Genomic DNA, 27,492 nt, shown 5'->3' on the forward strand with positions numbered 1-27,492 from the left:
GGTCAGTGCTGCTGCACATGGTGTGCTCGCCTAACCAAGTTACAGTCCAGACCCCAGACTGTAAATTCTTGAGGACAATCTGCCTGCTTATAAATAAATTAAAGCTCACATGTTTTATTTGATTCCTGTTCTGACCTTCTCATAAACCAGTCTGGAGTCTGAGACTCTTTTTTTTTCCTTCCTTTTAATATTATTTTTTGAAATAAACCTAGAAGCAAGGTGTAGTCTGTTACTGGCCAAGAGCGCAAGCAGGGAATTGGTTCACTTGAAAATTAATTTTATCACAAGTTACTCATTCACACAGAGTCCATGCTGTAAGTCCAGGCAGTGAGTGATCTGTAACCATTGCTGTAAGCTGGTAGCTCGCTTATGACACCAGTAAGACTTTGCCAGACCAAATCCTGAAGGACAAAAATACCAGAGAAAGCGCTTAATTTAAGAGGTGTTCAAGTGATTTGCTTCTGGCTGATGTGTGCTGAGGGACCCATATAGAAGAATGCTGTTTCAGTTTAAAAAAAAAAAAAAGCTGAAATCTGCTACAGGGAAGGCCCAGTGGAAAAAACTGACATATTTGTGAATCTGACCCTTGAGTAGGATTTTGTAAATCCAGTGTATTAGAGCTTGCGTGTGTGTTTGTGGTTTTGTTCTGCTGAAGAATTAATGCATTTGCAAAAGCTTTTTTGCATGGTTAAACTGACTACACTGAAGGACGCATAGGTAATGTGTTAATTAATCTGTGCCTAACTATTAAACCAGAAAGTCCTTTGCTAATCTGGCTTCCCTTGCTTCAAACTGGGGTGCACCAAAGGGATCCTGCTCGGCTGAGCTGATAGTAAGTCTGTCCATTCTGACTCTCTTTTTAGACTGTTTCGTACACACAGTTCCTGTTTCCAACCAATGCTCTAGGAACTCGGAGGAACACAATAGACTCCACCTCATCCTTCTCCCAGTTTCGCAATGCAAGCCATCGTAGCCTTTCTTTGGCAAGAGCTAACAGCACCCAGGGGAGCATCGATGCAGGTAACTTACAAAAAGCTTGTTTTAATATCTTTGGGTACTCTGGCAATAGACAATTATAGCAAAGGATTTTTCGTGGGCGCACACTTTGTCTCCGCCAGTCACTTTTGTGCTTAAATTAAGCAAGATAGAGTCTCATGCAGTAGGTAACATAGAGCTCGGAACGCCTTTCTCCGTGTTTGTTCCCTTTTGTTAAGCAAAGCTGGCTTACGGATCATGGAAAGTTGAGTAAACACCATCGCTGATCCTGTGTCGTACTGCCAGCCACTGATCCTGCTCAGCATGCCTCCTTGGGTGCCTTCCTCCCACAAAAGGCTCATCACCTTCGTTTGCTGTGGAAAAGACACAATGGCAACACAATAGTCATAAACTGAAAGTGTAAATCATACTTTTGACCTTTATTTGACTGGAAGGGGCTGTGTTTACAAAATTGGGCACAAAATGTACGCCAAAGCACTATATGCTTAGGATACTTCAGCATGTTAAATGAAACAAATCAAAACATCTCCATGAACAGATGAGAACTTGTTGCTGGGAATAAAATTCAGCAGTACTTCCCCACTGACTTTCCTCTCACCTGAACATGGCAGAGTACGTGGGACCGTACTTGTTTGGCAGACTTTTGCCCTGTGGCTTCATTATGGAACTTCAAATAACTCTGCAGTTCTCTAAGCCCTAAGTTCATATTTAACAGGTAATTAATTAGCTTTTGGTCCCCTGTATCTTTGCAAGTTGTGTTATTATTGAAGTACTTAGAGTTGATATCATATACAACATTTTTTTACTCTTTCAAACATCCTGCATGAAGATCATTTTGTGCATTACCAAGTTCACAGTTTGCCACTAAAATTAAGTCTCGAGATTGCTTGGTATAATAAATCCCTTTGTTATTTTTACCATTGTTTTGTAGGCAGTGACCTGGGAGACTATGTTGAATATGACCCAAATCTTTTAGATGATCCCCAGTGGCCATGTGGCAAACATAAGCGGGTTTTAATATTTCCTTCATATATGGTAAGTGATATGCAAAGCTAGGTGTAGCATAGATAAATGTTGGTAGCAGTATTTAGAATGTTGAGGTTGCATTTGGCTGCATTTTAAGAAGATTATTATTATTTTTAATCTACTAATAACAGCTGTTTGAAATGCTTTGTTCTAACTGACAGTTACTTACTGGGACATGTAAAAACAAACTTGCGGAGGTATTACAACAGCAAATGCCTTTGTTACCGCCGTATTTCATAAATGTTTTAGATGAAAGGCGTGTTTGGACAATGCGTTCATTCTCTCTCACATGGAGGAAAATTTATACTTCCTCTAACTGGCATCTGTTACAAAATAGGAGAATGCCCATTAGGGTTTTTCTGAAGCCATGAAACTGCATTGCATTTTGATGCTTATCGTTCACTCGTCAGAATAGAACCTCGGTGTCTCGTAGAGCCTGTGTTTCCCAGGTATTTACTTCACCATGGGATAGTCCTTCCTTTCATTGCAGCAGTTATCAGCAGAACCTGTATGTTTTTCACCATACCCAAAGCTGTAATGTAACAGACCCAGAACTGTTCCTCGATCTCTGCTCTAAGTCAGTGTTTTCTGTGGTGATAGACTTCTGTAGCCTTTTTGCAGTTGCACCAAGTTGGTAGAATTTGGTGTGCTATTTTGGCTGTAATGTTGCAAGATGCAGTGCAGTTGCAGGCACGTGAGCAATTATCTGTCTGAATTATACATCCAAAGCAGTATTAGGCAGCAGGGAAAAACTAGTTACCTTTTTTTTTTTCCAAAGTGGTTACTTACTATTACTTACTCTTACCAGTGTACAAATAGGATAGGTTTTGAAAGAAACTGCTCATGTATTTAAAGATGCCATCTTTGCAGGTTCTCTTCTGCTCCCTAACTGGTCTTTACTTGATAATAGTATTACAAGGTGGTCCTTCTTGAATATGAATAGATTGTAGCCAATCTCCTTGCTGGCAAGAGCACTCTCTCTGTTGCACAGAAAGGCTTCATTGAGCTCTGAGGCTGTGTTTGGGTTAAACTCCAAGTGAGAAGTTCAGTGAGTTCTCAGCTTACTTTCAGCCAGTTTTACTTTTAGCGTTGGCAACTTGTGTTTGGCTGGCAACTCAAAAAGTGTCGACCTTTTTGGCAGCTGTGTCTGGGTGGGAAAATATTTGTTAGATTTTAATATGGTCATTGTCATGGACAGGGAGCTGTCTTCCATCAAACAGAAAAATGTTGTTAACCGGCATCCAAAATGAACGTAGTTTAGCAATCGTGGTTGTGTTTCCAGCCTTCTTCAGTCTGGAAGCATGCTCTAGCCAATCTGAGTCCTCTGAGGTCACCCAAAGTCTTTGAGGCCGTCTCAACTTGGCATTGAGGCAGACATGGTTGGGTGTGTGGTGCTCTCCTTTTACATACACCGGTAAACCGCAACATTTTGAGGTCTGTGACTGTGCTTTTATTGTGGTAGGCTGGCTGGGGCTTTCCCCTCTGAGAGAGGTATGACTAGATACATTCAAGGTGAAAAATGGTCTTCAAGGGTGACTATGAATATCACTGTCATTGTTTGTTCCTCCTCTGAAGGAAGGCACTGATCTGAGAACAGGCAGAAGGAAATGAAGTGCTGTGTTTCTTTTGATGGTGGGAATAGCTGGCACAAGCCAAGAGCTCTCTTGTCCAAGGTCCAAGATTTTGCTGTGATGCAACACAGGAGCTTGACAAGGAACCAAGGAGCGGGTGTTTGTTCTTCAGCGCTTGGCTGAGGGATTTCACAAGGGGCTGGCGCTTCCTTTGGTGAGAGAAGGGAGGAAAGGTCGTGCTGGAGCGTCCTGGGAGCCTGCAGGTTTAAACAGAGTTTGGCAGCTTGGGCTGCATGCATTGAGCTGGTTGATACAGGGCCATACTGCCCACGTAGGAGACTTTACTTGCTTCCATCTTATGCTTTCTGGGCTCAGCTGGTGTTGCCCCTCCCTGCAGTTCACATTGGTGTGAACAGGAGCGTAACAGGCTGTAATTTCAAGGCATTTTGTTTCCCAGATATAAAAACATTCTGTGAAATGACCACAGCATTGTCATCCTGCTGTACACAGCTCCAAGCAGCCTGTGGCTCCACGTGGAATAGCGCTTCAGCTGCTGCCTCCCACGAATGCCCAAGCAGCCAAGAGCAGCTCCGATGTCAGCACCGTGTGTGGAGAGCTGCAGTTAGTAATTGAAGTTTCGGTTCTTGGCCAGCATTTAGCATTAGTGTTTGGCAGCTGCAAGCTGTTGGGTTTTCCCCCTCCTCGTGGATGTCAGAGCAATTAACGGAGCAAGGTGAGTGACGAGGATCTGAACAAACGGTGTTGTAGATGCTGAGCTGCAGCAGATTTGCATGGTGCTGCTGGCTATAGAATCGCTGAGTGCTCAGATAGGACACCTGAGAACCCACCATCTGCTTTGCAGGCCAGGATTGCTCCTCTGGTACACCACTGCTGAGATCTACGTGAATTCTGCTTCAATAAATACTGCAGGCTTTATCCCAAGGCATAAGACAGACAAAATGTGTGGTCCTGCTTGGGTTTTAGTCTGTAATAAGTGCATTAGCACTCGAGCCTATGGGACGCACTACTCCCTCCAGCTTTGTGGAACCTGAGGTTACTGTCACTCATGTTGACTTTATGGTCAGCGGAATTAGTGCTGATTTGCAAAGCATTTTTAACTGCAAGTCCTCAGCTGGTTCCCAGGAATAGCAGAACTTCCTCTTCGAAGATAGTTGTGGGGAAGGAAAAGCACTTTTGGATCGGTCTTGTTTTTTTTTTTGTTTTTTTTGTTTGCAGTGAAGTTCCTGGCTTTAAAGGCTGTGCATTTCCCTGTTGCATTTCTAAAAGTGATGCCCACAAACAGACTGATGAACAAATCAGAAAAGGCAGCTTAAATAATTGTCCAGCACACACCCCACCGCTTCTGTTAATTGTGTTAGTCATATGTAAATTCTGGTCTACCCCAGAGAAATTATTTCCCTTTATATTGTCTTTGCAGGAGAGTCGACATTCTCTGCTACAGTATAAACAGTAAGAGGTAGAAGAATTCATGCTGGGGGAGGTGGGGGGAGGGAAACATCATGTCATGGCTAACAGATGTCTTCCTGGCTGATACTGCTGAAGCAGGAATTCTTGCAGATCCTTAAATCTCCCTAGAATAGGAACTTCCACCAGCTACCAGGCAGAGCGGTGACTTCTTCACTAGTGTCTCGCATCGACCAGCGTGCAGCCAGGCTCTGCAGTGTCTCTCTGCTCTTCCTGCTTTCTTGTGAGCAGAAACACTTTCTATGCAGGGGGAGAAGACTGGCTCTGCAGCGTGCATGAGACCGACCCCCACAGCTCGGGTTCTGTTGCTAATACAAGAGCACAGGAGTGTGTTCACGTGGCTGCTCTCTGCTGCCAAGACTTACAGGAAAAGAGGAAAAACCCAGATCAGTAGCATCTTGACTTTGAGTGACCCTTCTGTAACAGCATCCCTGCAATATTCATCTATCCGTGCCCAAGGGATACACTTGGAAATTGGGTTTTGGTCCTTAATGACAGTTTCAGTGTATTGGTTTAATTATATCAAAACAAATTGGCAACTATACACTGCTGATTAAAAAAAAAAAAAAAAAAAAGTGTGTTGCAAAAGGCTGTCGGGTTCTTGCAGCAGGCTGGCCATCAGCCTGCATCTGCCAAGCCCAGCACCGGTGTCGAGCACAGCCAGGCTGCATTATTAGATATTGGTCTTCCAATGCAGCTTTAAAATTAGAACTGCTCGCTGTTCCGTCCATGTGGTCTAACAAAAGCCCTGCATGATGCTGGAGTGCATTCAGCCTCTCGCTCCTCGTTGCTGTCTTTCACAAGGAGCACCAAGGTCAGAAGTACTCCACTGCAGGCAGCGGCCTTTGGCATCGGCACCGTATTCTTTGAGCTGCTTCTGCAGATAAAAATTAAACATCTCTAGATTGCTTTCTTATCTGCTGCTGGCCTCGTACCCAAAAGTCTCAGGGAGCAGGGGATTGCAGCGATGGTGCATATATATATATTCATAGTTAAAGCCAGTGCTGTGTGCATTTGATGCTATATTTGGCTGAGGCTCCCAAAAGCATGTATTTTGTAACAATGAAACACTGTATTAACTGAGAATGATTTCAGGGTGTTAACAGGATAAAATAAACTGGCATCCTTACATGCACTCAAAGGGGGAGTTTTCAGATGAAATTCTAAATATTTCAGTTTAAGGTCTTTGAAATGGAAACATCCTTTAGTCTTCCTTTTCCTTTTTTGTGTAATTATTATTACCATTATAAAGGAATGACTCCTATTTTCCGTGACTCCCTTAAGCTTCTGCTCTGGCAGAATTTCCCATACACATGCATCTTTAGCCACCTCCATATACATTGAGTTACAGACAGTTCACAGCTACACAGCTTGTGTATGCCATGCCCTGAGGCAGCGCAGAGTCACTGACTTCTTTTCCTCTGCGATGTGGTTGAGAACTTACCACTGTGCTATTGACAGTCTTTTTAAACCTGATGGACTTGTGTCTGCTCTCCATGGAGTGCATTTGTCAAAGGTCCAAGGTAAGGCAGCTGAAAAGAACCTTCATATAACTTCCTTTTATTCACCTATTTTATTCCGATTTTACCTTTCTTAACAGGGAGGTAGAGGCACCCATGGCTAGGTCATCTTTTACTGGTAGCATGCCAAAGTAGGGTTTATTTTCAACACTATTTCATCCTGCCAGTCTCTCCAACCATTTCAGGCATCCTCCCTCCTCCCGTATTTAGGAAACTATATATACAGCTTTCCTGTGAGAAAGCAGCTGCTTGAAAACGCGTGTGAATAACACAGAAGCTAACCTCCAAGTTCAAAACTGCCAGCCATGCAAAAAGTGTGCAGAGCAGAGCCCTCAGCCCGAGCATTCATCATATTGTCCAGGCATCTGTCAGCTGCCATCTATCAAAGCTTTCATTCGTCTTGTGCAACGCCCGTCACAAAATTAAATATACATCTACAGATTTGTGTACAGTGAACGTGAACAGAGCTCACAGAGGAGTTTTTCTGAATACTAAAGTGAAATGTGTTTTGTGCAAATAAGCTGTGAGAAACAAGACAGATGAGCCTGGATGACAGAAGTTACAAACATGGGAGATTAGAGTGTTCGGGAGAAGGGTGGGTCATTTCCAGTGCTGTGCTGGTGTATCTGACAGCCCTGGCAGTGCAGAATGCCTAACTGCTAGGGAATAGCATTCTCTGTGATTGAGAACATTGGGATGGAAAAATGTCATGCTCCTTTTAGGGAAATATTTGCAACCCCTTGATAAAATTTGGAGCACCAGTGTTGTACAGTGCTCCTGTACGGGCAATTCCAGAGCAGTTCCAGACAGACAAAACTCTACCTTGCTTACAGTGATGTCTTTTTGACATGGCAGCTTTGTTTGTGACTCCCAGACAGCCCAAGAGAAATAAAATTCCTAAAGCAGAGAAGAGAAAAGGAAGAGGAAATGCTGAGCAGGAGAAAAGGTGGCAAACGAAAAGGTCAGAGCACTCCCATTTCAGCAGTAAGGTCCCAGCTGGCCCTTGTGGGTCACTAGGACACCCTGGCCGTGCTTCTGGCCTCACGCACGCACTGAGGTTTCCTCCAGCCTGTCCCCTTTCCTGCTCCATGGAAGGGTCAGTGCTGAGCGGCTTGCAGCATGCAAGCAGTGCCTGGAGGGAAGGACAGACACAAGATGCTTGGACAGGTGAAAGGGGAGCTGGGGCTGGGATTTCTCCGTAGCCTCGCTGGTGCACAGTGTGGCAGCGAGAGGTCTGCCCCTCTGATGGGCAGCATCTCAAATTTGTTATCTCTGTAGGCATCAGCCAGGCAAGGGGCATCCCACTGTTCAGGGACAAGTAAGGCTTCTGCAGCAGCTACCCAAAAAATCGTGGGAAAAAAAGAAAAGTTGCACAATTCCTTTTACCGAGAGTAAGGACAGTTAGTTGAGCTCTCCAGCATGGCACTGACAAGATGAGACAGCTGCCTTAGAGCCAGTGTGTTCAAACATGCTGCTGTTATCCTGTTACATGAATCAAAACCAGCACACACTGGCTTTCATCTGGATTTCATTATTGTGATTTATATCGTAGAGACTGTTGTCTAGCAGGAAGCAGCAGTATTCAGAGTTGGAGGGGGGAGATCCTTATCGCAGATTCTTATCTCCGGCACAAAATTGACAAATCTCTGTGTTTAAAAATAGTTGTACCTCCTTTCCATGTTCGGTTTTAAGCTGTCTGCTTATTCTCAAGCCTCTGAATGCTTTACTTCACATAAAATTAAAAAAAAAAAAAAAGACTTTCTTTTAGCAAAGAATTTATGTAAATACAGGCATCTCTCCTGGCAGGCAGCTGGGTCTGAGGACTCCCTGGTAAAAGCAATTCGTCCAGCAGAGCAGTGCGTAAGGTACCCACAAGACAGCTGCAGGGTCACATATGTGAATCATCATAGAATAGCTTAGGTTGGGAGTGGCCTTAAAGCCCACCCGGTCCCACCCTGTGCCGTGGGCAGGGCTGCCCCCCACCAGCTCAGCTGCCCAGGGCCCCATCCAACCTGGCCTTGAGTGCCTCCAGGGATGGGGCACCACAGCTTCTCTGGGCAGCTGTGCCAGAGCCTCACCGCCCTCTGAATAAAGAATTTCTTCCTAACATCTAACCTAAATCTCCCCTCTTTTAGTTTAAAGCCATTCCCCCTTCTCCTATCACTGTCTGCCCATGTAAAAAGTACATGCCAGAAGTGGAGGCAAGCACAGCGGGCTGGCTGGCATAACCTGCATACAGCCCTCCCTCTGGCTCCACAGGGTGCTTGGGCCCTCCCTCTGCAAGGTGGTTTCTGTCCTGCGCAGCCCATCCATGCTAGTTGGTATTCTCCTCTGGAAGGAGCCAAGAGCAGGTCTGCCAGAAAAACCCACGATGGTTTTGTGGGAGATAACTATGATAAAGCTGAGGAGCTCTGTGGTAGCAGAGAGCAAGCAACGTGTAGTTAGGTTCTCAGTGAAGCATGGAGCAAGTCATGGTGTAGCTGTGCACAGTAGCACCAAGTTCATTCTTTCTCAGCTTGCCCAAGACAACCAAAAAATGCTGATAGTATCCAAAATAATCTTTGGACTTAGTAGCTGGTAGCCTTGCTATGCTCAGCAATCTTTTGAATCTGTAAATAAGTAAGTGAGGCATAGAACAGCATTTCTGAATTTTAAGTAGCGAATAGTGGTGGTCTAAATTACGCTCTATAGTTTTTCTCAGTAGTCCTTTTACAGCAGTAACAGGAAGATCCCTGTAATATCACAGAGAACTCCCAGCATCTCCATGTAAGCATCCGAAGCACGCAACTTGCCGATGGTCGTCTTGGGGGAAAAGAAAAAAAAAAAGAGACAAGGAGCAGGCAAGTAGGAAACAAAGTCCCACAGAAAGAAATGAGAGAGGTAATCAGGAAGAGTTTGTTCTTCAGCTTACGAGGGCTGAGCCCTGCCGGGCTGCAGCGGAGCCTCCTACAAGCAGGTGACTCTGTGCATTCAGCCAAATCCTCACTTCCTTCTGCCTTCAGCAGGCCTGGCAACAGGCGGACCCATACATCCAGGTGATACCTTTCTCTTCTAGCCCAAGTGGGGCAGGGTTTCTCTTCTCCATCTTTACCTTTCTTCTTTTTATTCAGGCGTGGTAGCAAGCTGCCTGCCTCAGCCTGAAGACAGAATGTGGATGTTTAACCTTCAGAGCGCTGCGGGGACTGTCTGGGCCTGTACTCTGGCTTATACGTACCCATGCAGGGCAGCAGGGTTGGCTGTAGAAGGTTGACGTGGCATTCTCCTTTTTGATGGTTTCTTATAACTGGCAGCTCTCCTTCACAAGGCAGAATTTTGTAATAAATCATCCTCTTCATTGAGAAAAATTTGGATCGGTGCTTAGAATGTAACTGTGTCAGAGGGGGCTTGCAAGCGTTTGTACTTAGCAGCGGGCAGCTGTTGTGCTTGACGTGCCCAGCAAAATTACCTGCCAAGATGACACAGGGAGCAATTTATCTGGACAAATTATGCTTTTCACACTGCGAGTCAGATAGCTGAATAGCCCTCATTGTAAAAGGTACATATGACTGTAACAACTCCCTGTGCCAAGAAGTTGGCTTTTTCCTCTCCATTATAGCTCATTTACCTCAAATACTGCTGTAAGCTGTTTAGGGGAGAAGCACACTCTGCTTTCTTTTAAATTCCTGTTATTACCCCTTATTTCTGTCCCATAGCTCTTCAACAAAATGCAGGACAAGTTAGTTGCCTTTTGCTGTTCTTCGTGCTCATTTCTGATCCAGCCAAGGGCATCATCAGATAACAAGAGTTGTCCAGTTGCTCTCCAAAGCCATTATATTCTCCCTTCCCCCAACCCTTCCATATATAATTACTGGAGGGGGAAAAAAAACAAAAACAAAAAAACATACTCAGTTGGGTCTTTCTGGCTGATTTAGATTCCCATGAGGATATAGTACAGGGAGGCTTAATCTTCCATAAAGGCATATTGTGGTGTGTTTTGTACGTGTCTTTCTACCTCTCGTTGTCTGGTGTTAACATAATGTAGTTTAACCATAAACAGAAGTTAGAAGGGAAAGACAAACCAGGAGCTCGATACTTGGCGACTGTGTTGTCTTCCATGCTTCTGTCCAAGGTCAGAACAGCCAAAGCCAGGAAGAGAACTGGCACATTACTAAAATGAAGGGTTTGCTGTTGTTTGGCTGATAGTTTTAGGCCAAGTGAGTGGTAGCAGATGGTTTTGGCAAAGTGTTTCCTGAATGAAGACTGAAGGAATGAGAGAAGTACTGCATACCCATAGCTGCTGCTGCTGGCATGCAGGATGGGCCAGGAGGGCCCTCTGCTTCATAGGGATATCCTTAAGGGGGTGAGAAAAGAAGAACAGTAATCTCAAGGTAGAGGAAATAGACTAGACACTAATAGACTAGACTAATGTTGTCCTAACTCAGTATTTCTGTCCACTTAGTAACTTGAGAACTTTACTATCTTTAATTCTATTGAATTACTCACCATTTAGGCCAATTACCGGTTTTATCATAAATGTAGGATACGGTAGTCAAGAATTTGTGCCAGCAGTTCCTTTGAGCAATCAGTTTGAGACTGGCAGTATGTTTCAGAGCCACATACAAAGTCTGGTCATCAAATCAATTATTGTGATAACTTACTTTGGCTTAACAAGAATTGTCAGCTAGGTTTTATCCACCTACGTTTGGCTTAAAGTCATGCTCAGCAGTATTTGGAAGGCTCATTATAAGGTATGTGCTGTTCAGGGTTTGTGCTGAACACTCATCTCTGATTTCAGGTCACCCATTCTGATGGAGCAGTTGCAAACAAATTGTTGCCTTAATTTGGACTTCAATTTTCCTGTCTCTGAAATCATTAAGACTGACCAGCGCTTGTTTGGTATTTCTTGCTTGTAGGGAGTGAGTGATCTTGTTTGTTATAAACTAAAAGAATGATTTTCTCTCAACCATGTGTTACAGACCACAGTCATAGACTATGTGAAGCCATCAGATCTCAAGAAGGACATGAACGAGACGTTTAAGGAGAAGTTCCCTCACATCAAGTTAACCCTCAGTAAAATAAGAAGGTACGTTGCAAAGCTTGGTATGGCTGCAACATGATGCAGCTGTCTCATGTTGCAGTGCGATTGCTGTTGTCCATGAAGAGACACACAGCACTGATTGATTTTCCAGGAGCAGTGACCTGCAGAGGTTCAGAATAAGTCAGATGATTGCTTTGTTTAGTGGGCTGAGAAAACAAGATAGGGGACTGTGCAAACATGTACCACTCAGGTGTCGAGCTCAGCATCTAAGAGGATGAGGATGTGAGCTGTGCTTGCACTGCACTATCAGATCCAGAAAAAATAATACAGAAAAAGAGTTCAAACTTACGGCACTTAGGTTGGAAAGATAATGGAGAGGGAGAAATGCTGATTTTTGTGCCTTGTGCAAAGAGCGTGGCCAGAAGCAAAACAAGTGATCCATTTCACTGCAAAGTTTACTATATTGTCACTGTTTCTAGTGTAGCAGCCTATATGTACTGAAGTAATAGTGATTTAATGTGATTGAAGTGGCTAGAAGGATACTGACTCCTGTTGCTCTGTAACTACAGAATTCTGCAGTACATAGCAAGTTTGGATTTGACCAATCATAGCCAACCGCAAAGCTGCGTATAGATCACAAGCAATCAGTCTGTTGTTACTAAACAAATTGTGGATAGCTTAAGACTTCCGATGAAATATTTTCACAAAAAAAAATGTCAAAACTCTTCAGTTACTTCTGTGGTTTGATACAACTGTCTGTTGTATCAAGATTAAGTCAAAACAAGTGATACAATGTGTCCCTAAAATAGAGCATAAACATACCTGCCCAGTAAATTACACTTTTCCTTTCCATTTGACTAAGCGGGGATCTCTGCAATAATGACTCTTATGGTGAATTGAGTATTGCTTTAACATGCAGTTCACAGCATACTTGTCTGGTCTCTTTGCTCAGCTTGAAGAGAGAAATGCGCAAGCTTGCTCAAGAAGAATGTGGTTTTGAAGAGCCCACAGTAGCCATGGCCTTTGTCTACTTCGAGAAGCTCGCTCTCAAGGGGAAGCTGAACAAGCAGAATAGAAAGCTTTGTGCCGGAGCCTGTGTTCTTTTAGCAGCCAAAATTGGCAGTGACCTCAGAAAACACGAAGTCAAGCATCTTATAGATGTAGGTATCCATGCATTTCCAGTGTTCTCTCTACATTAAGTGCCAGTGCGTGGTATATGCAAGCCTGCTTATCAGCAGTCGTGCTCTCCTCTAGGCACCCAACCCTCCAGCAAGACAACTGCATTCCTTTATTTTACATTGATGGAGAAGTAGGAGTGATCAGTGTCACAGCAGAGGACTAAGAAACCCATTTGATGTGATTGAACACCGTTGGTGTCAGATATTGTGAGGTCTGAGATATATCTCACCACATTCTGTCAATACGAGTCAAAAGTTAACCTTCAGGAAATTCATTTTGCTTTTAATTTTATTTAAGTGTCAGTAAGGACTATTCTTTGAAAGCTAAATGTAGATAGTAACTTGGGAAGAAATCTAGCAGTCTACAGATTTGTATTATATTCATCAAGTTAAGCTATAGGACAAGTGGGCATGGTTTCCATTAGACACTTCACCCCAACTTTTTTTTTGTGGAGGAAGGTGTTTGGTCTTCTACCCGCTCCATATTAGAATAGAGTTAAGAAACAGAGGGGTGTCTTATTCCATAATGCATCTGCAAGCACTGGGACACCAATCTGGTTTAACACGACAGAAAATCAGTCTCATAGCTGAGTACAACCAACTCACTTCAAGAGACACGGGAACTCTGTTGGAGGCAGAACTGGACTCACATCCTTCTGCCCCAGCCACAGAACTGGTCTGATAGTCACTTTATTAGAATGTTCTTCAGATAGCCAGGAAAAAGCAACTGAGTGGAGCTGGAAGATCTGCCAATTCTGAATCACTGGTCCACTCTTAAGTCACATGGAGGTTTTCATTAGATCCAGTGGGCAACAAAGCAGCAAACCAAGGGAGGTCGTAAGAGTGGAGGCAGGGGAGAGTATCTCTGAAGAGCTGGTTGTCTTCTTCTAGCATCCAAATCCAGTGAAAACAGCAGAACAGATGGAAGGTTTAGCACAGTGCAGCAGAAAGCCAAGTATGAAATCTATCTAATCTCCTTCGGGAATAGCAGTTTCCAATATACACTGTACTTATTGTTGTTGTAGATGACAGTTTTTGTCTCTGAGGCATTACAGTCAAATGTATCTAATTGTAGCGTAAATAATTTCCCTAACAGGGTGTTGTAACAGTGCAATGCTGGAAAGAAAATCTGTGATTTCAAGCAGAGAGGAATTCTGCGGGCACTTACGAGGTGCATGTATTCCATTACACAAGTGACTGCACAAAGCTAGGTTTTTCTTTTCCTGCACTGGCAATCACTGTAATCGTTAGAAGATGTATCTGCTAGAGCTGGGATGAGTGAAATGACGAACGTTAGAAATAGCTGAACTTTGTAAACCACCTCCCCAGTAAGAAATCAGTAGGAAACAGTGGCACGCACGTAGGTGTGCACGTTTGAATAACATCATCTGTAAGAAAGCTCTAGAAAGTCAAAGCCTCGTTGACAAAGTCCTTTTCATTTTTTCCTGGGCTCTTGATACAGAAACTGGAAGAGAAGTTCCGGCTGAACAGGCGAGAGCTGATTGCCTTTGAGTTCCCAGTGCTGGTGGCCTTGGAGTTTGCTCTCCACCTTCCCGAGCACGAAGTGATGCCGCACTACAGACGCTTGATCCAGAACTCCTAGCGCTGGCTGCCCTGCTGGGAAGGGGCTCCGGACTGTTCCCACCTGGCTCTCCTGAGCTGCAGTTACTACTGGAAATGCAAAATCAGACTCCTAACACTTCACTCTCTCCCTCTCCAAACCGGTTTTTCCAACGACTGATGGGAAACACTGCGTTGACGTAAGACTCGGCTTGGACAAATTTAGGTGTCGTTACTTTCTCAAAGCAGGTGAAGACTGAGATGTTGGTACATGGTTAACGTGCTGAAACTGGATGGCAACTGACCCTACCTGTGGGGACTGCGGACCTACGAGCTGCCTGTCATCAGTCATACAAAAGCCTGAGGGCAGCCTCCATTACCACCCCTCTCTCAATCACACAAACCCTGAAAGCCCACGTGAGTGCATTCTCATAGTGCTTTTTCTACAGACCTGCTGCAACTCACAAAAGGACTCCTTAACGTTGTGAAAAAGCTTTTAAAGAGGATATCTTCACTGTGTCAAAAAGAATGTGCCAATCTATTTTTGTATCAGCAATTGAAAGTGCACTTTTTCCTGTGGGGTGTTTGTGTGTAGATGTGTGTGTGTGCGTGCGATGCAGACCTGACCTGTGTCCATGTGGGTGGCTTTGCTGTTTCAGCCTATATCAGTTACGAGGGGGAAGATCAAGGTGACCTGACGTGTTTACTTCTTGAAAAACATAACTACTGGAAAAGTGGTAGATGGGATCATTTCTGGACACTCGTTTTATTGTTTTCTAATTGTCTGATCTTTCCAGCATCTAACTTTTGAAAGGATCACACTACTATCAGGAGAGAAGGATCAGCAGCTGACCATAAGTTTTCAGTCATGTTTGTGATAAAGGTGAAAGCATTAGTATGAGATTTCCATGTCATGTTTTTTAAAAATATCTTGTGTTAAGCCACATGCTTATTTTTAACCTTCGCACTTTTCCCACTGTGGAGATGGTTAAGACTTGCACTCTGTAGTGTTGTATTTCCGTGCTCTATGTTAGAGTGCATAATAAGCACATTTACTGTGCTGTATCTTAAAACAGTGTTTTATTAAAAAAAAAAATAATAAAAGTAGGGCTCAGCAGTATGACAGGTGTGTTACGGCTCCGACAGCAGGGGCACCAGCTGTTGTTCAAGTTTTGTTTTTTAACGAGAATTGACCGTGCAAAACTTACAATCGGCGCCCGTTTAAGTTAAAGGTCCAGTTCCTTCTGACATTTCAGTACTGGAGTTTAACGTTAAGCCTTCCTGCAACTTCCACAGCTCTGACTGGACACCCAGAAGCTGGCGAGTGTCACCTGTACTCCCTGATGCTGCGTGCACGCTGTGCCGTGCTCACAGACATCACTCACCCAGCAGCATTCTGGGCATCACACCCGTGCCCGATCTTCTCCTGGGCAGGTTCACTTCCCAAGCCTCGCCCTCCACGCGCCCCACGCAGACGCAGTACAGTCGAATCCTTACATTTTTGGTATTTTTTAAATAAACCTCAGCCATGAGATTGTAGCTGAAGCCTTACCTCTGTAAGTTTGGGAGTGCTTGCTCAGAGTATGGGAAGGGCTTGTGAGCAGAACGTCAAGAGGTGGGACATGTCAGAGGATGTACACACACTAATGCTTACTTCCTTTCACTCTTTCTGTAACCGGTTTTATTACTTCCTTTGGTTAGGCCAGGAAACATCCAGTTTCTTTACCAGCTTTGACTCCTTTAAATTCTAGTACGAAAAACGCCTGCATACAATTGCTCTCTAGGATCTGGAAAAGGGTGTGTGAAATGTATCAGGACGAATGGGAATTTATCTGATGCTGTTGCTCTCCCTCCATTTTAAGGGGGAGGGTCACTGTGCTGGCTTACAATTATTACTAACGCTTATCTAATTGCTGATCAGATACATTCCAACGAGACTGGGGTTGGGTGAACAGAAAGGTGTGCCCTTCCCACCCCAGCGCAGCTCCCCTCTCCCGCTGCCTCCCAGCCCCAGCAGCCCAGGAGGAGAAGGGCCGAGTGCCCACGGCAGCACAGCAGCTGCCTGCAGACCGCAGCAGTCAGCAGATCTGCCTCAGGGCCTTCCGTCCTCGGCTGCGGACCTCCCCACCAAGATCACATATATATATTCAAGATTTGCTTCTGGTGGCAGAGATCTGTTCCCAACAGTGACTGCTCAAAGCTAAGAGGAGGCTTTACCTTCTGCAAAGGTTCTGCCTTTTGCTTTTGAGTCTTGATTTTTTTTTTTAATGTTGCTTTAGAGTATTGCAGGGAAAAAGCAAATTGTGATTGCAAGATACAGACTAAAGAATGGCAGTCTTACAGTAGTCTTTAGAGACGCTATTGAATCATGCTGTCACATCTTTGTCTCCTGTGCTGCTACCCAACCCCAATCCACAGTTTACACAGATTTCTGGGAGGAAATCTGATTGCTGGAGACTTTCTGCTTTTTGTTGTCCTTGTCATTGTTTTGGGGGTGGGAAAGGGTTTTAGAGTGATGTTCAGTTACAGTTCCAGTGTGGAATAAACACTTAAAGATGGTGACGATGTTGCACTGTTCTCTTAGGAACGTATATAAAGCCATATGATGCTAGATCTCAAAGCACAAAGCGTGGTCAGTACGATGATGGTTAGGACAACGGGCAGCATATGCCCCCCTTTTCTCCCCAGCCCTGGGAAAATTCAGGCTGAAGTGATAGAGGAAATCTGTACCAAACAACAAACAAAAGTTGATTGTTTGCCTGTAAAAATGGTAACGAGTGTTGATTTACAAATGATTTTAGATTCAACTTTAAATAGTTTGGGAAATCATCCATTCCATGTCACCTGTTCTGTTTTGAAATTACATACCATACACTCTACCATGCAGAGTTTTTTCCTTTTTCTAAAAAAATAAAGTTCAAAAAAAGTTGAAAAACCCAGACTCTTTTCCACCAGTGACAGTAAAATTATTCCGTTCTCTCATCTATATGTGTCTGGTTTTGTATTCCTCTGGGACTTAAAGCTGCTAATTAAGAAGGCTTGGGCATCTCCTGATGTTCATCTCCTACAGATTCGCCACTTCCAGGATCTTTTCTCCAGCCAAGATTTTTTTTTGGCACTTTTATTGCTCCCCATAAGCACGAGGTACACACAGACAAGCAGGCTCCTAAGCATTGCTTCTGTCTCATTACCCTTTGTTAATTGGAGAGGTTGGGATATGCCACTTAGGTTTAGTCCAGGTGTTATTCAAGTTCGCAGCCAGCTCCGTACTAGCTGTAGTGCACGTAGCAGGCCGCCAGAATGGCAGATTTGGACATTGAACACAATTACCTGCCATCTACTAGTATTCTTTCCACCTCTGACACTCCCTCAATCCAGCACATACCTGGGCCTGGTTAGGCCAGGTGGTCTTGCCAGACAGCGCCCAAATATTGTGCTTCTGCATTGGATGGTTCAAGGCCCGGTTGGATGGAGCCCTGGGCAACCTGATCTAGTGCCTGATTGAGTGGCTGGCATCTCTGCTTGTGGTAGGAAGGTTGGAACTGGATGGTCTTTGAGATCCCTTCCAACCCAAACCATTCTACCATTCCACATTCACTTTAATAAAGTTTTCAAAGGTTTGGTTTCCTACCCCATACCCATTAATGTCTCTTTTCTGTAGAGCCCCATAATTGCAAATCAGAATTTGTGGTGTTGGGAACCACAGCTGGATTTACATGGGCCCCAGAAGGTACAAATATACAGAATGCTTTGCTAATCATCTTCCAAAACAACTCACAAATACCAGTGGCATCTTTTGGGGTAGTCTATAATGACTTCAAGTGAAATAACATCAACTAGTTGCTTCAACCACATGATACGGAGCCTCTTTGCTGGAGGCAGAGGAGTTTGTTAGGAGAAGGTAACACCCTCCCACTATGCTAGGAGATTTTGGCACCAGCCTCCACATTAAAAACATTGAAACAACATGAAAAAAAAAAAGGTAAAAGTTGTTTAGAGAAGTGAGAGACTGAGCAATCACAGCAACAGTAGTGCCAGCATCACTACTGAGACTGAAATCTGTCCCAGGTTGCACCTTTGGGGAAGGGGTGGGGGTGTGGGCGGAGGATCTGAACTTCATTCGTTCATCCATCTGCCATGTTAAACTTCGTAGAAAAGGTGGAAAAAAAATGGGAAAAGAATTTTCAGATTCATCCCATTGGTGAAGCTTGTACACAAACAGAGAGGGCTCTCTCTCTGAATGTTCCTCCCCACTGGCTGCACAGTGTGGCCCTGCAGCCCCAGACTCAGTGCCTTGGCTGTAGACTTCTGGTCCAAATGTGCTTAAAGGACAGCTTAGGTTCACTAGAAACCAAACAAAAGCCTTGCACAGAACCCAGTGTTAAATCTCAGAACAAGTAGCAAGAGCAGAAGTAGTGGCTATAGTGTGCTACGGGAAAAGAGCAGGACTGTAGTCCTGGAAGACAGCCTGCATACCTTCCAAAGCAATGGGGAGGACCAAGAAGTTGCTGCTGACTTGAGCAGCAAAATTTTCCATTCTTTAGAGAGACCTAACCACTGGTGACCATGAGAAGTTATTTCACCATTTCAATGAATGTCACACAACCCTTTCTAAATGTTGCTGAGCATTATCTTAAAGCAGACAGAGAGGGATCATACCTCTACTGCACTGTTCCGACAGCTGCTCTGGGACTTCCAGAGCAGCTCATAAGTCTGCCTTCCAATTTGCCGTCCAGTTAAAACTGTAACTAAGTGCTATCTTGTTGAATTTGTGTCAGTATTTCTTCTAACTTGAAACTGAAATCTTTCCCTTAGGGGAGCTGTGGGATCCTCAGTGGCAGCAGATATTCCTAGCAAAGTTCAGGTATTTAGTTAAACAAGATACTGAAAGGAGAACGGAGAGACGAGGAGGAAATCCTCTACCACAGCAAACACATGCTATGTGGGGGGACATCCAGGCAACTTTTCCCTCCTATGGAGAACTGCTGACCACAATAAGCTGTCTCCCTTTTCCTGTAGTTTCCCCAGACCTGTTGCTTTGTGACTTTCCACTTCCTTCAGCCTTCTGCTTTTCTGCTGATCTGAGTGTGGATAAGCGGAAAAAAAACCACCCAGGGCATCAATAAGCAGCAGGCAGAGATCAAGTACATCAATTGAGGAGGGAGCTGCCAGGCATGCCAGGTACAGAACCACAGACGTAGGGCCTGAATGCCCCTCGTTTTAACTCACCAGCATTGCTAGCCAGATTGTCCCTCTCTACACTGCACTGGTGTGGCCTTGCCTTAAGTACTATGTGCAGGTTTGGAAGCCGCAGTACAAAAAGGACATACAACTATTTAAGAGTATCCAAAGGAGGGCTGCAAAGCTGGCAAATGGTCTGGAGGGCAAGACGTGTGAGGGGCAGCTGACGACCCTCTGTTCCCAGAGCAGAGGAGCTGAGGGGAGGCCTCATGGCGGCTGCAGCTCCTCACAGGGAGCAGAGGGGCAGCGCTGAGCTCTGCTGTCTGGGGACAGCGACAGGGCCCGAGGGAACGGCATGGAGCTGTGTCAGGGGAATGGCAGCTGGGGCTCAGGGAAAGGTTCTGCACCAGAGGGCGGTGGGCATGGAACAGGCTGCCCAGGGCCCATCGGGCCCACTCCCTGCTCCAGCTGGGACACCCAGAGCAGGAGGCCCAGGCCCGTGTCCTGAAGAAACAGCCACTCCAGTTGGGGAGAGGAGATACAGTACCAAGAACAGATGTAGAAAAACTCCAGAGCTGAAATGCCCAAAATTCTGCTCAAGGGAGGGAGGAACAGTTCACAAAATTACAGATCTGCTGAAAACAATGGGAGCTTGCGGTTTCTGGTGATGTTTTCTGCTGGTAACAAAGGAAGCCTGATTGTATTTTTAGTTTAGAAAGATTTAAAAGATACTAGTGTAGAAACTTGGTATCTGTAAAGCTTTAAAAAGCTATATAAAAGGCTCTTATTTCCAAATTGTTCTCAACACACTCAGAACAGAAATGATGGAATTATTGCCACTGGAGTTGAATTACCCAGTTGGAGCGCGATGCCTCTTCCATCCCTCCCCACGACCTGGCCTGGGAAGTCCCTGCTCTCAAGAAAGCCTCCAGCCAAAATGCTGACCCTCAGACACCTTCCTCATGTCCCTGCTTCCACAGGTGAGAGCACAGCCTCATTAGCAACCTGGCTTGGCCATGACTGAGGCAGTCACAGTCTCCCATGATGCAGCCCACAAACCAACTGCACCACAGCTCTTCTCAGAGCACAAGCATTTTAAGGAAACATTGAAGCGGGATTTAGACTTCTCAGGTGGACAAAGTCCAGCACCTCTCCTCTGAATAAAGGCTGAGGAAGCAGAGTTGCTCAGCCTGGAGGAAAAAAAAGCTTTTGGGGAGACCTCACTATGGCCTTTCAGAGAAGCTGTGGTGCCCCATCCCTGGAGGCACTCAAGGCCAGGTTGGATGGGGCCCTGGGCAGCTGAGCTGGTGGGTGGTAGCCCTGCCCACGGCAGGGATAGGACTGGGTGAGCTTTAATGTCCTTCCAACCCAAACCATTCTCGGATTCTATAATCAGTACTTTTTTTCCATCTCTTTCTAGCGTGCATTTTTTTTCCAGCCAAAACTAGAACAATTCAGGCTTATAAGCAAAAGCAACTCATTTAAATGCACATCTTTCAGCTGGACATCTCTCAAAAGTGCATCATCCAAGAGCTATGCCTAGAGTACTTCTGAGATCTCAGTATTTAATGTCTTGTCCTGGAGTGCATCCTCCCAGCTGCCCTGTAACATCCCTCTGCAGCAAGCCGTGCAGACTGGAAGCCGATCAGAACCTGGAGTATTTCCATGGGTAAAGACTGCAGTTTTCACCAAGCCTAAGCTAGAGCTGCCAAGTGTTCACCTCCCATGACCACTTTCAATGTTCATTGATACTTTCTGAACCCAGGACTCTGTCAGCTGTCACCTGCCTTCCAGAGCAGCCTGTATCACACCTTACTTCTGCACAGACTGGAGCTGAATTAGACAACAACCTAGGCAGAAGAAACATTACCTATTTTGTGCCCAGTACCCAACCTCTAATTTCATTTAACCTGAATGATATTGCACAGAGTTGCAGCCTTACCAGTCAGTAGAGCACACAAGCCACTGCATCAGAGGTACTAAGGAACATTCAGGTATCACAGTCCAAAACACGTGGACGGATTAAGAGCTCTTAGATCCTCTTTACAGATTCTTTTTCCTCTTTCACGCCTTTTCAGGTGCTTTTTACTCACTGCTGGTGCTCAGCTGTTTTTTTTTTTCCTTCTGGTTTACCTTGTATTATTTCAATAACCCCAAAGCAAAGCAGGAAGACATCGGTGCAACGCTGGTTGAGCCTGGCCGACTCTCACACAGCATCCAGGCTGCAGTCCCCACCCTTTGTCTGATTTATTTTAAAAGCCTGCTGTGTCCATTAATGGAAAGTTGGACTCTGTTCAGGCCATGATGGTGTCCATGGACAGGAAATTGGAAAGTTTCAGATTAAAGCTGCAGGAGGCCAGGAAGAAAAATATCTGGTGAATTTAATTGATGGTGGCAAGTCAGTTATTAAGGATGAATATTAAAGAAATAGCAGCCTGTGACCCAAAGCAGATCTTTGTTTAGAAAGGAAGGCAGCGTGGAAGTCTGTAAGGCCACAGAGCTGTGAGAGAGAGCTGTTCCCTACCCGCGGGGAGGTCAGACGCTTTGCAAAGTCTGTTTTCTGAAAGCATATGATGGGAGGGCTATCACTGTTATTAAATTTGCCAAGTTACTTTCTCCTTAATTTCTTAAAGGCCTGAGACATACCTGGTGAAACCTGAGCCTCTCTGTTGCTCATGTACTCATCCAGAAGTAAGAAAGTGGTGGGAGTCCCAGTGATGCCATTCTGCATTTCCATTGAAGTAAGCTGAAGAGGAGAAAGAGGAGTCATAGCAGCAACCTTTGCTGAAGACCTTATCATAGAATGGCTTAGGCTGGATGGGATCTTAAAGATGATGTAGATCCAATCCCCATCAGACACTGGAGAAGCCCATCAAGGCACAGGATGACCTGGGAACCCATCTGCACTGGGCTGCAGCCAGTAAATCAGAGAATAGGCTTTTCATAGTACAAATGACCTCAGATCCTAGCAATGGGTTTCTTAACAAGGAAAAAGAGAGAGAAATAGGTGAATAAAAAGCTGGAAAACACAGAATTCTTGTTCTTCAACCTACCGATTCATTTTATAACAATACTGCTATCATAAGATAATTTACTTTTTGCATTTAACTGGGTAATTGAGGCAGAAAGTTAAAAATACTTAGCGTAACTATAACTATGGTTATTTACATAAGTGTAGTATAGAATATAGGAGGAGAGGGACCCAGTATGATGACCTGGAAATTGAATGGGTTAGATGGAAAAAAAAAAAAACAGAACAAAACCCACCCAAAACTCCAAGACCCTGAAGAATGCTACAGCTGAAATCTCACGCCATGGTCTTGCACTACTGTTTGTTTTTAAACCATCACATGGAAAATGATATTAGGATTCTATAGCTGGAATTATATTTTTGGAATGGTCAAAAATATTTCAGAGTACTCTGTACCTTCCTATTAAGGCAAGACAGCCAAACTTCCAGCTGATGAAAGAATTCACCATGAAGAGATTTCGTGAAGCCTTTCAGAGAGACCAGTGTAAGACCCCATTGGCTCTTTAAGAGTGTGCTCTCCTCTCTCTTTTTGCTAAAAGACACAAACCCTCACAAAACCCATTCAACTGCCACCTTTGGGTGAAACGACGAAGGGGAGCAGCAGCTGGTGCCATACTGAATCCCATTACCCACCTCCTTCTAGCCCAGCATAAGGCATCCCTCGCAAGATTCAAACCTAACCTTCATCCAAGCTTCTGCCCACAGCAGGGGGTTAGAACTTGGTCTTGAAGGTCCCTTCCGATCTAAGACATTCAATGATTCTATGATTTAGGGGAGCTGAATGGAGCCTGGCGTCCATGGGAAGTGAATGGAGATCATGACTGACCGATGGGCAGACCCAACGCACATCATTTCAGGAGGCGATGTCTTTTATTAAATCCCTTAATACCAGACCCAGGTTTCTCCCGGCTCAGGATCTCGCAGCAGGCTCCCACGCAAGCTGCCTGCTGCTCGCTTCCAGCACAACGCTGGGAGCTGGAGGTCACACCGCAACCCTGCTGTTACCCGCTGCATTTACTCCTTAAAATCAACTTTCCATGGTTACAAAGAGGACTTTGAAGCAGAAAGGATGCCCTCGTGTCATGGTTTCAGGATCAAGAGAAGTAAAAAAACACCAGAGAGATTTGGAAAGGGAAGTTATTTTCTTGCTTTTACGCAGGTCAGGCCATTAAAGGTTCTGCCGTCCAAACTTGCAGTGCTGCTGCCCGGCAATTCAGCATTCGTGCTGGTGAACCAGACTGCTTTTTTCCAAAGAATTCTGAATCACAGAGGGTTTGTTTTATGGGTTTGTTTGTTTGTTTTAACCCAAAAGAAAACAATACAGTTGAGTTCTTTCCATCGGAGAGGCTGCAGTAAGCAACTTACCCACACAACACGCCTATTCATGACATGAGCCACACAGCTCTTTGCTCAGCAGTTTTAATATTCCACTGTGAATAGAGCTGAGCCACACGAAATTCTGTTGTGTAAGGCTCTCCTTGGAAGCAGAGATTTATTTTCTCTGGTTACAGCTCATCATGTCTAGAGGCTGCAGCCATCTGCACTAATCCCGCACAGTCTGCTCGTCTTCATCAGCACCATGCCGAAGACAGGATGAGCAGATGAGTATAATAAGGAAACAAAAGTTGCCTTGCTGAAATGTTTAGCTTCTGTGTCTATCCTACATCCTAATTCTTTGAATAAAGCTGTAGACATTTAATGAGTAAACAATTAGTGTTGCTCCAAAGGAATCATCATAGAATCCTAGACTGGCTTTGGTCTGGAAGGGACCTTAAATCCCACCCAGTTTCCCCACCTTGCCGTGGGCAGGGCTGCCCCCCACCAGCTCAGCTGCCCAGGGCCCCATCCAACCTGGCCTTGAGCACCTCCAGGGATGGGGCACCGCAGCTTCTCCGGGCAGCTGTGCCAGCGCCTCAACCACCCTCTGAATTTCTTCCTAACATCTAACTAAATCTCCTCTCTGACAGTTTAAAGCCATTCCCCCTCGTCCTATCAACTATCAGACCATGTAAAAAGTCCATCCCCCTCCTGCTCACAAGCTCCCTTCAAGTACTGGAAGACCACAATGAGATTTCCCTCAGAGTCTTCAACACCTTGCACTTGGCCTTGCTGAAGCTCATTAGGTTCACATGGACTAGGTGATCTTGTAGGTCTTTTCCAACCTAGCTAATTCTATGACCTATTTTTTGAGCCTGTCCAGGTCCCTCTGGAGGAGCACAATGCTGAAGAAAGGGAAGTTCTGCGCTGTGCTCAAGAGACCATGGCTGGAAGGATTTGCAGCTCATGGTCTCTGGCAGCCAGAAGCAGGATTCTGAGGAGAGCTGGGGCTCCCCACTAGGATGTGTTGTGTCCCCACTAGCTTCTCAAAGGTGCAGTGACACCCAGCTTGAGCCAACATGAGACATAAAGCGGGGCTATCAGGCACCAAGCTCCTCCACACAATGCATGGCTCCAGCAGGGAGTAACAAAGGGATGGGGACCATGAGAGCAAACAGCAAAAGGAGAAGCTTTGAGCATCCCCAGCACCTGAGGTTACACAGCGTTGCCCAAGCCAGGGCTGGGAGAACGTCTGGGGTTTCCATTCACTGCTGGGAGGAAGCAGCTGGAGAGGACGTTGCCTGTTTTACAGAACTGTGCGCTCAGCTTCTCTATACAGGCCAAAGTGGTGACTGAACCAGCTCTGAGCCATCTGCTTGTAAATCTTCATCACAAGCATAAGACAAAACATACTAAGCATGTTGTCGAGCATGACTGTGGGAGAAAAAGAGATTTTATCTATCATCAAATCAAGAACATAACATGCTAGCTGGCTATCCCCTCCTGCTCTGGAAGCAGAGACGTTTACTGAGGGGCAGGAAAGCCCTGCCCGATGCCTTCTCATCCCAGATCAAGGAGGACACACTCTCCCATCTCAGTGAACTAAAAGCCCAACTGTTCCTCCAATACTCTCCCAAAATACTCGCTTTTCCAGCAGAAATGAAAGCTTACACGAGGTCAAAGTGCAGTTACAAAAGGATTAAGCTTCTCAAACAAGGCAATTAATATGGAAATAGTTACACAACCCTCATGGGCTCCTTTAATTCTTTTCTGGAGCTAAATAGCCATCTATTTGTAATGTGGCTTAATCAAAAAAAGAAATGAATAAGCAACACATTTGCAGAAAAAAATCTCTTTGCATTTCATCCCCTGGTACAAAACTAATTCAATCTGAACTTTTCCCAGTCCTGCCCCCAGTATCCACCCATGGCCCCACACCTTCTCTTCAGACAAAACCCCCCTGCTCCTGTCTGGAACAGGATTAAGGTCTCACCCTGGGTCTGGTGCCTGCTTCGTGTAGCAGATGATCTGCCTCAAAGCTCCTCATTCAGCTTTTGCTCTGGGTGAGACAAATCTGCTATGAAGTTTTCTTTAAGCCTCCATCTCCTGTAGTCTGCAGGTAGAACAGCTGGAAGAAGGCCTCCTTTCCTTAGCACAGCTCCCAGTAACTAACTTTTCTTCAATATTCAATAGAAACACCCTTTGCAAAACATGTTCTATGTCCACATCACGCTTCTTGAATTCTTCAGATCTTGTATGAGGATGGGAAACATGAACAGAAGTATATATATATACTCTTCCACCAGCTCCAAAAGAGTTGATAACAAAAGAAAGTAATTCAGAACTCTATTCCTTAATAGATATTTCTATCTTTACTAAGTGGCCATCCTCACCTGCAGCAGCAGGTCAGGCTGGTTCAGAGCTCTTCCCAGCCATGGTGGACACAGGAACCCAACCTTGTTTTCTTGGGTTAACTGCTTTCTTCCATGGCTTTATGGGGCAATGCGTTGAGGCTTGCAAGGTTTTACTTACAAATACAAGCACATTGTAGTAAGGCACAAAAATGAAGAGCAGAAGGAAGCAGCTCAGTGCTGTTTAACATGCACAAAGGTAAAGAAAGATGTAGTAGACTCACTAAGCAGGGAGATACTAATTTGGCAGCTGCAGAAATTGAATTCTCCAGAACCCAGGCAATGCCATGCCTACCTCAGCCCAACGACCTTCCCACAAATGCCCCAAATTCCCTCTGGAATTAAGGAACCCCCCCGCTGCTGAACTGACCATTGGCTTTCCACTGAGACCACAAGCAAGAAAGCAAATGGGTGCTGTGGGTTTTGGTACGTTGCTATGAATAGCACAGACAGGAGAGTGGGGAAAAAAACCCAGACTGCAGTGAACACTGGAAAGCTGTGCAAGAGAGATGCACGAGGTGCTTTTCCCAGAGCAAGGATTCAAGCTGTGATGGCAAAACCTAGGCTGTCCCTCTGGGTCCTCATGAGGCAGCTCTGCCCTCCCTGGCTGAAGACTCGCTACAACAGCAGGAAGGTGCAATGGGAAGGATCCTGCCATACTGCCTCAATGGGCTGGCTCAGCTGAATGCCCAGGGAAGGGCAGCATGCTGCAGCCATCACTCCTGGAGCTGTCTGGATTCACAGGCTGCAAGGCAATGAGGATTCATGGCCGGGTGCTCAATGGCCCAGAACGTAGCCTCAAATTCAGTGCCTGATGGCTCCTGCTGGTTTCAGGACCAGTGCTTATGTTCAAGCCCATCTTTCTTTCATGCTTGTTCCTCTCTCCCTCTTTCTTCCCAAAGCTGAATTTTATCATCCAGCTCACTCCAGACTCAAGTCAACTTGAGCATGACCCAACATGCATGGACAACAACGCAGTGTGAACAGACCCTCTACTGAGTTAAGCTTATGTATCACACAGGCCTGAGTACTCCTCTGAATTCTTTTTTAAACTACAGCATTTTTTTTTCTGAAAATCAACTAATCTTTACCGAAAATCATTCCAGGCAAAGCATTTGACAGCAATTCATTGTAAAATCTGTCTTCTTTGTAAAACAATGGATTTTATTTGAAGTTCAAATGCATGCATGCTTTAAATC

General features: G+C 45.0%; 1 protein-coding gene across 2 annotated transcripts in view; it reads left to right on the forward strand.

Moving 5' to 3' along the window:
• Positions 1–17,335, forward strand: part of CABLES1 (Cdk5 and Abl enzyme substrate 1) — a 37,487-nt gene extending 20,152 nt beyond the window's left edge. For both annotated transcript variants that reach the window (XM_021389015.1, XM_021389016.1), the window contains 5 exons: positions 864–1,020; positions 1,928–2,031; positions 11,554–11,660; positions 12,568–12,775; positions 14,256–17,335. In XM_021389015.1, the coding sequence (XP_021244690.1) occupies positions 864–1,020; positions 1,928–2,031; positions 11,554–11,660; positions 12,568–12,775; positions 14,256–14,396 (717 nt within the window). In that variant the 3' untranslated portion in view covers positions 14,397–17,335. The remainder of the gene's footprint in view (positions 1–863; positions 1,021–1,927; positions 2,032–11,553; positions 11,661–12,567; positions 12,776–14,255) is intronic.

Source organism: Numida meleagris, chromosome 2, assembly GCF_002078875.1.
Source record: "Numida meleagris isolate 19003 breed g44 Domestic line chromosome 2, NumMel1.0, whole genome shotgun sequence".
Classification (NCBI taxonomy): Eukaryota; Metazoa; Chordata; class Aves; order Galliformes; family Numididae; genus Numida; species Numida meleagris.